Source organism: Oncorhynchus mykiss, chromosome 17, assembly GCF_013265735.2.
Source record: "Oncorhynchus mykiss isolate Arlee chromosome 17, USDA_OmykA_1.1, whole genome shotgun sequence".
NCBI lineage: Eukaryota > Metazoa > Chordata > Actinopteri > Salmoniformes > Salmonidae > Oncorhynchus > Oncorhynchus mykiss.
The window spans coordinates 23,855,745-23,867,626 of NC_048581.1; the positions used below are offsets into that span (position 1 = coordinate 23,855,745).

Sequence of the window (11,882 nt, forward strand, 5' to 3'; positions counted from 1 at the left end):
TTTTTTTGGGGGGGGGGGGGGGGGGCGGGCACTTGGAGCTGGCGGTCGTGCAGCGGAGAGTGCCAGAGCCTGTTTGGGAGTCGGAGGAGGAATTTAATGAACGATTCCGGAGAGAGGTGGTAGCGATGAGATTGTTGCCGTACAGGTGTGCTGAAGAGCGTGACACCAGTCCGATGCCATCTGCACCGGTTTCACGCATCTGGCCACCAGTGTGCCTTCCCAGTCCGGTACGTCCTGTGTCAGCTCCCCGCACTCTCCCTGATGTGCGTGTCACAAGTCCGGTAACACCTGTGCCAGCTCCACGCACTAGGCCTCCAGTGTGCCTCCCCAGTCTGGTACTTCCTGTGCCTGCTCCTTGCACTTGCCCTGAAGTGCGTGTCACCAGTCCCGTGCCACCTGTGCCGGCTCCACACATCAGGGCTCTAGTGCGCCTCCCCAGTCCGGTACGTCCTGTACCTGCTCCTTGCACTTGCCCTGAAGTGTGTGTAACCAGTCCGGTGCCACCTGTACCGGCTCCACGCACTAGGCCTCCCTCCAGTGCGCATTCAAAGTCCAGAGCTTTCGGCGACAGTTCCCGCTCCGGAACCTCCCACGACGGTCCATGGTCTGGAACCTCCGGCGACGGTCCACGGTCCGGAACCTCCAGCGACGGTCAGGAACCTCCAGCAACGGTCAACGGTCCGGAACCTCCAGCGACGGTCCGGGCACGTCCGGGCACGACGTCCAGCAACGGTCAACAGTCCGGGCACGGCGTCTAGTCCAGCTCCAAGGCCGGAGCCTTCCTCTGCGTTGGGGCCCAGTCCGGGCACGGCATCCAGTCCAGCTCCAAGGCCGGAGCCTTCCTCTGCGCCGATGTCCGGGCACTGCGGCCAACTCAGCTCCATGGCCGGAGCCTTCCTCTGCGTCGGGGCCCAGTCCGGGCACGGTGTCCAGTCCAGCTCCAAGGCCGGAGCCTTCCTCTGCGTCGGGGCCCAGTCCGGGCACGGTGTCCAGTCCAGCTCCAAGGCCGGAGCCTTCCTCTGCGCCGATGTCCGGGCACGGCGGCCAACTCAGCTCCATGGCCGGAGCCTTTCTCGGCGCCAGTGCCCAGTCCGTGTGCAGCGTCCAACCCAGCACCATGGCCGAGGTCCTCCTCTGCGCCAATGCCCAGTCCGGGCACGGCGTTCTACCCGGCTCCATGGCCGGACCCGTGGTCTGGGCGGGGGCAAAGAACTGCACCGGAGCCGCCACCAACACTAGTCACCCCCCCTACTCTCCCCATTTGGTTTCAGGTTTTGCGGCAGGATTCCGCACCTTTGGGGAGGGGGGTGTACTTTCACGCCCTGACCATAGAGAGCCCTAGGTTCTCTATGGTGTTTAGGTCAGAGTGTGACTGGGGGGTTATCTAGTTTATAGATTTCTAGGTTGGTGGTTTGTGTGGTTCCCAATTAGAGAAATTGGTTATTGTTGCCTCTAATTGGGGATCATATTTAGGTAGGCTTTCACCACCTGCATTTGTGGGATATTGTTTGTGTTAGTGTGTTTGGGCAATACGTCCTCACGGTCTTTGTAAGTTTTGTTATTTTGTTTTGTTAGTCTCACTTATATAGATATGTGGAACTATACCTACGCTGCGCCTTGGTCCGCTCATTTCCAAGATCGTGACACAACTACTGTTTTAGAAGTCAACACAAAGACAACAGGAGCACTGCCTCTGGTATTTCAGCACCATTTCAACTGAAACATTTAATCAACAAGGCTATATACAGTATGCTTTTCTGAATACACTGAAAACAAACTTGAAGACACCAAAAACCGATGGTACTGGTGTGTGTGTGCGTTCGTGCATGTGTGTGTGAAAAAAAAGAAGTTTGGACTCATCCTACCTGTAGACTAGTTGAACGCCAATGCCATCCTGCTCTCTTTCAATTTGGCAAAATGGTCTATGGATCTGTCATACTGTATGCTTTTAGTTTTTGTTGTCATAGGCTACCTAGCTAAAATGCTTGCTAGCCTAACTTCCTCGCATGGGCAACAATGAAACAGCTAAGTTAGCTAGCTACTTAACGTCAGCCTAAAATTTGCCCAGTGTTATCCGGGTTAGGTTTTGGCTGGGGCGTCATTGTAAATAAGAATTTGTTCTTAACTGACTTGCCTAGTTAAATAAAGGTTAAATAAAAATACTGCAGCAACGTGTCATACTCTTTTGGTCCACACAACATCAGATAGACGAGCTACAGTGCCTTGCAAAAGTATTCACTCCCCTTAGCGTTTTAATTTTGTTGCATTACAACCTGTAATTTAAATGGATTTTTATTTGGATTTCATGTAATGGAAATACACAAAATAGTCCAAATTGGTGAAGTGAAATGAAAAAAAATAACTTTAAAAAATGACTAACGGAAAAGGGGTGCGTGCATATGTATTCACCCCTTCGCTTTGAAGCCCCTAAAGAAGATCTGGTGCAACCAATTACCTTCAGAAATCACATAATTAATTCAATAAAGTCCACCTGAGTGCAATCTAAGTGTCACATGATCTGTCACATAATCTCAGTATATACAGTGCCTTGCGAAAGTATTCGGCCCCCTTGAACTTTGCGACCTTATGCCACATTTCAGGCTTCAAACATAAAGATATAAAACTGTATTTTTTTGTGAAGAATCAACAACAAGTGGGACACAATCATGAAGTGGAACGAGATTTATTGGATATTTCAAACTTTTTTAACAAATCAAAAACTGAAAAATTGGGCGTGCAAAATTATTCAGCCCCTTCAGTTCAGTGAGGATCTCTGAATGATCCAATGTTGACCTAAATGACTAATGATGATAAATCCATTCCACCTGTGTGTAATCAAGTCTCCGTATAAATGCACCTGCACTGTGATAGTCTCAGAGGTCCGTTAAAAGCGCAGAGAGCATCATGAAGAACCTTCCAGCAGGACAATAACCCTAAGCATACTGCTAAAGCAACACTCGAGTGGTTTAAGGGGAAACATTTAAATGTCTTGGAATGGCCTAGTCAAAGCCCAGACCTAAATCCAATTGAGAATCTGTGGTATGACTTAAAGATTGCTGTACACCATCGGAACCCATCCAACTTGAAGGAGCTGGAGCAGTTTTGCTTGAAGAATGGGCAAAAATCAGTGGCTAGATTTATAGAGACATACCCCAAGAGACTTGCAGCTGTAATTGCTGAAAAAGGTGGCTCTACAAAGTATTGACTTTGGAGGGGTGAATAGTTATGCACGCTCAGGTTGTCTTATTTCTTGTTTGTTTCGCAATAAAAAAATATTTTGCATCTTCAAAGTGGTAGGCATGTTGTGTAAATCAAGTGATACAAACCCCCCAAATACACCCAAATATCAATTTTTTATTCCAGGTTGTAAGGCAACAAAATAGGAAAAATGCCAAGGGGGGAATACTTTCGCAAGCCACTGTACACATACTGAGACAGAAGGGCGCTGTTTCCCTCGCTCTGATGATTCCTCCGGTGAGATTCAGCCACTTGCGAATTGATGGAAAATTATTAAAACACAGAGAGACGAAATATGTTATGTTTTTTTCTCAAATATTTGGGGAAGCCTGGCTTCCCCTGGCATCAATGAATGCATGTCACTGTCCCTCTCTCCTCCCCTTCCTCCCTCTCTCCTCCCCTTCCTCCCTCCTTCCTTCCTGCCCTCCATCTCTTCTGTCATAAAAGAAATGAAGGTATTTTAAAACTCAAAATCTCTTTCCCTCCGTCTCTCTCTCTCTCTCTCTCTAGCTGACTCTAACATGACCACTGAGGATGGGTTCGGTGATGACAAGGGTTGTCACTGTGAGATCTCTGTGGAGGACCTGCTGCCTTCCGTCAAGTCTGTCATCCGAGCCGTCAGGTGAGACGCACGCTCACTCACACACACACACACACACACACACTGCCCTCACTCAAGTATGTCATCAGAGCCTTAGCGTGACATTTTTCTTCTTATTGTAACCTCCTAACTCTTCCCCTAATCCATACCGTGAGAGGCAGCTTCCCGCCATGGGTTTATCCAGTGGATACATTACTATATAACTTTTCCATCAGTCTTACCCCTTTGATCCTCACATTGGGCAGTAAGGGCCTCTCATATTCAACCTCTTCCGTTGTATGTGGCCCCTAGGCTCCACAGGTGTATGTACTAAGCTCCCCTCTACACTCTCTCAAAGGGCTAGATTTACATGCTACACAGCTAAAGTAAACAGTGAAGTAAAGACTGATTTTACCTCAGATTGTTCACTGTACAACTTCACAAGAATATTTTCTTTAGAAATATGAAATGATTTTCCAGATGATTTATGTTGAGAAAGAAGAGCTGTTTCAGCTGTTGCTATTGGATAGTTTTAGATCTCATTACCTTGGCGTGTGTTACTCTAGGTCAATGTCGTTCTTTGTTTGAGGACTCCCTCTTGTGGTAGATTTAAGAACTGCATTGAGATGCCTTCCTGTGCTGGCTCTCATTCATTAGGACACACCGTAGCGAAACGTTTCGCGGCAGGAAACAAAAAGGAGCATTTCTTATTAGACAAGTTCATGTAGTCCCTCCCTGTTTCAGTCAATGTTCTTTCATCTGATATTTAATGAACATGACCCTGGTCTGGTCCATCCAGGATAATGAAGTTCCACGTGGCCAAGAAGAAGTTTAAGGAGACGTTGCGTCCGTATGATGTGAAGGACGTCATAGAGCAGTACTCCGCCGGACACCTGGACATGCTGTGTCGCATCAAGAGTCTGCAGACACGGTGAGAACAATAATGCACTGTCACGCACGGTCAAAGTGCTCACACAGTCACACTCTCTAACTTAGACCTTCCAATAAAATGCATGAAAAGGCTTAGCTAGCAGCTGTTTGCCCATGTGTATTCACTGCTTAGCCACTAATGTGAGCAGTATGTCTTTGTCTCTGTGCATACATTCATATTTGTGTGTGTGTGTGTGTGTCCTCACTTTCCCCCATAGGCTGGACATGATAGTGGGGCCCCAGCCCCTGAGCAGCCGAGCCAAGACCTTTTCCTCTCCCTCCCTGCCCATGTATTACAGCCACGGCAGAAAGAACTCCACGCAGGGGTCAGAGTTAACCCCCTCACGCCCCTCACACACCCCTCACGCACTCCTCTCCTCACACCCTCTTGACTTTCTCCTCATCCCCTGCATGTGGACTAGCTGATTGTTTGCAAGAAGAAACACTGCATGGTTTTCAAATCGCAAATATCTTCCTTACCTGTCTAGGTTGACAGTATATCTTACCTGCCTAGGTTGACAGTATGTCTTACCTGTCTAAGTTGACAGTATATCTTACCTGTCTAGGTTGACAGTATAGCTTACCTGTCTAGGTTGACAGTATATCTTACCTGCCTAGGTTGACAGTATATCTTACCTGTCTAAATTGACACTATATCTTACCTGCCTAGGTTGACAGTATATCTTACCTGTCTAAATTGACAGTATATCTTACCTGCCTAGGTTGACAGTATATCTTACCTGTCTAAGTTTACAGTATATCTTACCTGCCTAGGTTGACAGTATAGCTTACCTGTCTAGGTTGAAAGTATATCTTACCTGCCTAGGTTGACAGTATATCTTACCTGTCTAAGTTGACAGTATATCTTACCTGCCTAGGTTGACAGTATATCTTACCTGTCTAAGTTGACAGTATATCTTACCTGCCTAGGTTGACAGTATATCTTACCTGTCTAAATTGACACTATATCTTACCTGCCTAGGTTGACAGTATATCTTACCTGTCTAAATTGACAGTATATCTTACCTGCCTAGGTTGACAGTATATCTTACCTGTCTAAGTTGACAGTATATCTTACCTGCCTAGGTTGACAGTATAGCTTACCTGTCTAGGTTGAAAGTATATCTTACCTGCCTAGGTTGACAGTATATCTTACCTGTCTAAATTGACACTATATCTTACCTGCCTAGGTTGACAGTATATCTTACCTGTCTAAGTTGACAGTATATCTTACCTGCCTAGGTTGACAGTATATCTTACCTGCCTAGGTTGACAGTATATCTTGCACGGGGGATCCATTTGGGACTGTTGATGGGTTCACTTTCTAGATTCCTCCTGGTGATGTTTCTTCTGTTCTGCATTCCTGTCAACTGAGTTTTCTCTGAGTTGTCTCTTAAACTTATGGCCCGATTCAATCAGATCCACTTTAGCCAACATCCGCAGAACTGATGTTTTGAAGGTGTCAGAGGTGGAATTGCGTTAGAGTTGTCAAATCCACATGTTGCTCCCGGTATTATGGCTATAACGGACATTGCCATTGGCTGCATGGAGTCTCATTAAGTTTGAATTCTGGAATGTGAGATGTAATCTACACCTCGATTAGGCTGTTAGAAATCCTCATTATTTAGTTAAATTATTTTTCAATTTGAATGTGATTATTTCTATATTGCCTACACTTTCTCATTCTGAACTTCTAACGCGAGTGGGGAGGTGTGGCTTCTTGACAATGATCACAAGAGCAGCTGCTCACCGATTTTCAGCTCCAATGCCGTTCCACCGCCGACACCGCCAAAACATCAGCTATGCGGGTGTCGGCTATAGCCGGTTAACACTTGATCTGATTAAATCTAGGCCCTAAAATTTCACTGAATTTGAAAGGCCATATTTACCAAATGAGTGAGTAGTGAGCCACCATGTGGTAGAAACTTAAAATGACATTTGTCTGGTGGAGAGCATCTTGAGTCATGGAAAATATTGATTGTCTCATATAAACATCTCAACTAAAAGTCCAAATGCGTAGTAAAATGATACATAAATACAAATAAAAACTATGCTTGTAATTTAAGGTCATCCATTTTGTCTTTCAAATCCAGTAGTAGATAATACATTCTTCTCTTCTTCTGGCCTTGAAAAAAAGGTGTGTTGATATCCCACTGGGCACAGACGTCAATTCAACATCTATTCCGCGTTGGTTCCACCTCATTTCGGTGAAATGAGGTGGAAACAACGTTGATTCAACCAGTGTGTGTGTCCAGTGGCATGCTGTTGATATTGATACACTTGCAACATATATCGCTAGTGACACAGTAAACCGAGCCGGTATATATCCTTGTGAGCAGCATGGGCCTCTACAGTACGTGTTGTATTCTCATAGAGGACCAATTCCAACTCTTAACTCTCTTTCCTTCCTTCTTCCTTCTCGGGCGGGCTGCCTACTGGACATCCTCTGGTCCTGCACCATTTCTCTCTCTGTACCCTTTCTTTAACACTATGTCTCCTGTGCCTTCCAGAGTGGACCAGATCCTGGGTAAAGGCCAGGTTCCTCTGGATAAGAAGATCCGTGACAAGCTGCTGTCGGATGGAGACCTGCTGGAGGACATGAGTATGCTGGGACGCGTCTGCAAAGTGGAACGGCAGGTCAGTGGGTTTCCGTGAACTTAAACCACTGGTTCATTAAATATGGTGAATTATGTGTGGTTAACCTTTGACATTCGTGGGAATTGGCCTATATGGATAGGGATAAATTGAAATGTTTCTTATAGAAGAAGTATGAAAAGCATATGCATAACCATGGTAGCAATTGAAAGGGAACAGTTTGGAGATCATGGGGAAATAAATGAGTAGACCAAAGGTGAGCACACAAGTTCACCTGACACGAGACTGGATCCAACCAATACACTGTCGACATTCAGTAACATAAAAATATTCCTCGAAAATGTGGGTTAGGTGCAACATAGGACAACAAAATGACAAGGGTTTGAGCGAGAGGACTAACTGGTGTTTCAGAAGTGGCCACACCCCTCTCCAAAGTGTACACAGTTCCTAAGTCATTTCAATACACTTTTATGACTCAAAGAAGAGTCTTCAACCATAAGGTACTTTTTGAGCTCTCCTAGCTGTGCCGTTCAGGAACTAGAGCAAGCAGACTTGTAGCTGTTTCGTTTGGAACACAACCCCGCATCCCCGCCATCACACAATTACTGTTGCTGTTTACGCAATCCAAAAATGGTCCATAATGAATCGCAGTCTGGGTCAGGTGGGCCTGATTTGAAAGCTTGTTCTATTGTCAACATGACTAGTTAAGTTAATATATACGATCTTACAGTGTTAGGCTTTCACCAGGTAATTCAGAGATCCAGATCGGGATTTTGGTACGCATAGAAAGGAGTCATGAGTGCATTCAGGTGCGTGTGCCACTGCGAATTATCTTCATAGTAAACAAACATACTCTGAGTTGTTCTGAACAGAATGAGCCTATGACCCCATGTCCTCTTGTAACTGTGCATCAAACATAGTGATCATACACGCTGACACTGTACATGCCATGAGTTTTATGATATGGAGATGTGAAGTGCACGTTTGGACTCACGGGTGTTTGGCTTGGTTGTGTGACATCAAAGTGGTATTTATTGCAATAATCCTCAACGTCTCATCTTTCAAAATACATGGAGTCCTCTTAACTTAAAGCATTTCCCTCACTAAGAGAACAACAAAAATAGCAAACGTTGCCCAAGTACCGGGAGAGATGGGGGGGCAACTTCTTGTCGCGCGCTGTGCTCAAATTCAGAATGGATGTCAGTCCAAACCCATACAGCGCTGTGAAGCATTAGTGCCCAAATCTGCCATTTTTAACCCGTATATGGGTACAGGTACGAGTGTAAAGGGCAACCAACTACTGTTATTCAACATGTTATGGTTGAATGTGGTTAAATGTTGTTTGTATGAACAATTATGTGAAAGTACTCTTTCTTTTGTGTAGCTAATATTAACCAGCATTTCCTTCCTTCCTTCCGTCCTTCAATCCATCCCTCTCTAGGTCCAGTCTATTGAGTCGAAGCTGGACTCCCTGTTGGACATCTACCGGCATGTGTTACGTAAAGGCTCCTCCTCTGCCCTCACCCTCTCCTCCTTGCCCCTGTTCGAGCTGGAGCAGACCTCAGACTACCAGAGCTCTATCCTCTTCAAGGACCACTCCACCTGCTCTACCCAGGTCAGCAGCACCGGAGGTGGGCCAGGGATAGAGGGCCAAGGGGGGCGCGTGACCCGCTCCTCCACCAACACCTCAAACCTGTCCCGGGGACTTCACCTTATCCTGGCGCCGTCCACCGAGCTCAGCCTCAACCTCAACACTGGCACCACCTCGCCTTCTACCAGTGGGCCCCCGCCCTCCTCGTTCAGTCCGTCGCCCCTTCCTCAACACCACCAACATCATCATCATCATACCCTGCCGGAAAGTGGGGAACCAGTCCATAGAGGAAGTTCTTCTCACTCACCTCCTATTCTTACTCCTAATTGTGTATCTGGAGGTGGGGGGTTTCCTACTCTGGCCAGGCCCCCACCACCTCCTCCCCAGCCCAGCCGGACGGTGGGTCACTCCAGGCCAGAGAGGGAGAGGGAGATGGTGATGGAGGTGGGTGACTTCTGTGGAAGCCCGGAGGAGAGGGAGGATGGTGATGTGTTAGGCCCAGAACAAGGCCTCAGAATCGGGAGGCTGGGGCAGCCAAGAGGGGGGTCCAGTGGGAACAGCAATGGCCGGCCCTGCAATGCCAAAGCAGAGGGCTCCTGGAGGAGACACACAAGCCTGGAGATGGAGCCCCTGGTACCCCTCTCTTCTGCTCTGGGAGGAGGAGGTCGCTGCTCCTCTGGCTCCAACCCCAGCCAGGTGGACCAAAGCCTGGGCAAGTCCATGTCCATCCAAAACCTGGGGCAGGGGGGGTCAACCACCTCCAGGGCCCTGGATAGCCACCACCATCCTAGCCTCAGCCTCTCCTCCCCCAGCCCCTGCAGCAGCGATTCCCCCACAGGCTCCCACAGTAGTCAGGACCCTGGGGGAGGGGGCGGCGGGGATGGCTGGGGGGAGGAGGACCTCTTTATCAGCGACAGGGACGTGGATGCCCTCCCTCTCCCCCCCGAGGCTCAAGGTGGAGCTTTTGGCTTTGACTTCCTGTCCCAGGGGACAGCCGACGCAACCTCTTACTCATCAGAGCTACTGAGGACAGACCCGGGGCTTGGGGCGGGGTTAAGTGCTCTGGCAGGGTTCAATAGAAGCCTGGCCAGCGGGAGCGGGAACATGTCATCGCCCCCCTCAGTCGGGAGCACAGAGTCCCTGAGCATGCCGCACGTACGGCTAAAATAAGACACACCCCCGTGTCGTATGGACCAATCAAAAAACCTCACCTTACAGAGAAGCTCTTTATCCTATTTTGGGAGGGGGGAGGGGGAACAGGGAGGGACTATAATGGTTATTTCTGTTTATTTTTTATGTTGATTCATTTGATAAAAAGCATCGTATTTTTCATACATGTCGACGATACATGAACATATCATTGCATGAATTATTATTTTTTTAAAGTACGGTTGAAGAAATGGAAACAAAGAAAACAAAGAAGGTATAATAAAGAGAGAGAGAGAGGTGTATAAAAAAGAGACTGAGTAAGAGGTTGTGTGTATATATATATATTGTATATATATATATATATATATATATATATATATATATATATATATATATATATAAAGAAACAAGCAAAACTTGATCCTGAAAGACAATGGATTGATCTGTGATCTCGAAACTGCATGAGCACTGCATGTTTTCAGTCCAAATGTAATGGTATTACAACTTACCCATAAGTCCTAATTCATTAACACAGGAAGTTGTTGATGCCTATAGGCCTTATGGCAAAACCCTTCTAGAAAACGTTTCCTTCATTTTAATACACATAATCATGTACAGTAGAAGTTAAAGTGTGGGGCATCCTAACGTATAAGTCTATAGCGTATGGGGCAAGTTAAATGCTTACATGAACCCAATATCATACTGTTATCCAAAGCTTCTGAGGCAGCCATCTTGAAATGAATGTTGCCTCAACACGACCAAGTTTTTCACCCACATTAGTTCCCTATAATCGTTTCTGATTTGAGAGACTATTGTGGACGTACAATGGCACAAAACACCCCTCATTGCAATGACAGACTTGCCAAGTCCAGGTCAATACTAGTTTGAGGTAAATTCAATTCTGCCAACCGGTCACACACACACCAACACACACACAGGAGACGAATAGCTGCTAAAACCATAGAAATAGAAATACGGTCCACCCATCATGACACCTTTGAATGGGGATGTCCGTTCTAGTAGTTATATTTCTATGCCTAAAACACAGTTCAATTGCGCACCCCGAGGTGTTTTCTACCCGACGACCAAGGTATCCACATTATGAATGTGATTTCTTGAGATACCTGTGTATCTTCTCATTCATTTGTGTTACTTATAATACAAGAGAGAAAAACACGATGAAGGGAGAAAATGTGCAAAAGTATATTATGTTATCTGATTATGTGACCCAGCAGTCTTACAGTACACGGTTTCAGTCGGAATCACTCTCACCGGCTGTAGTTCTTTTAATACATTATAGTTTTAAATGCTTATTAAATTGCTTAAACTGAAGTTGACATGCTGTAGAATGTATATAATGTTATGTTAATAATCTGTAAGTGTTATTTTGCACTCCCTGGCAAGCAGTGTGAGTGACATCATGGCTAATCCTAACAACAATTAGCCCTTTTGACTTAAAGGGATATGTCACACAAATCACAAAATTACATTGTTTTTCTTACCCTTCAAGCAGTCTTTGGACAAGGAGAGACAGCAATGACGGACAGCGATTCCTTTACATGGTACCAAAATAAAAATGTAATTTTCTAATTTGGGTGGACTATCCCTTTAAATGTTACAGATTCAGGTACAACAAGGTCATGTTCAATAGGGCACAATGTAGCAAAACATTTTGAAACGGAATGCAAAGATGACTCATTGGACATGCTCAGCCTCAGGTAGTAGGCTACTTCATCGGTTTTCACAACGTTTTGTAACATTTTGTGCCTACTGAACAGGATCCTGGTAAGGATTATTGGA

General features: G+C 46.0%; 1 protein-coding gene across 4 annotated transcripts in view; it reads left to right on the forward strand.

Annotated features, from left to right (window-relative positions):
- LOC110493519 (potassium voltage-gated channel subfamily KQT member 5) overlaps window positions 1–10,449 on the forward strand; it is a 164,775-nt gene extending 154,326 nt beyond the window's left edge. For 2 of the 4 annotated variants that reach the window (XM_021567846.2, XM_021567848.2), the window contains 5 exons: window positions 3,748–3,859; window positions 4,617–4,748; window positions 4,966–5,073; window positions 7,258–7,384; window positions 8,784–10,449. In XM_021567846.2, the coding sequence (XP_021423521.2) occupies window positions 3,748–3,859; window positions 4,617–4,748; window positions 4,966–5,073; window positions 7,258–7,384; window positions 8,784–10,103 (1,799 nt within the window). In that variant the 3' untranslated portion in view covers window positions 10,104–10,449. The remainder of the gene's footprint in view (window positions 1–3,747; window positions 3,860–4,616; window positions 4,749–4,965; window positions 5,074–7,257; window positions 7,385–8,783) is intronic. The other 2 variants (XM_021567849.2, XM_021567850.2) reach the window with 1 other exon arrangement.
- The last annotated feature ends 1,433 nt before the right edge of the window (window positions 10,450–11,882 follow it).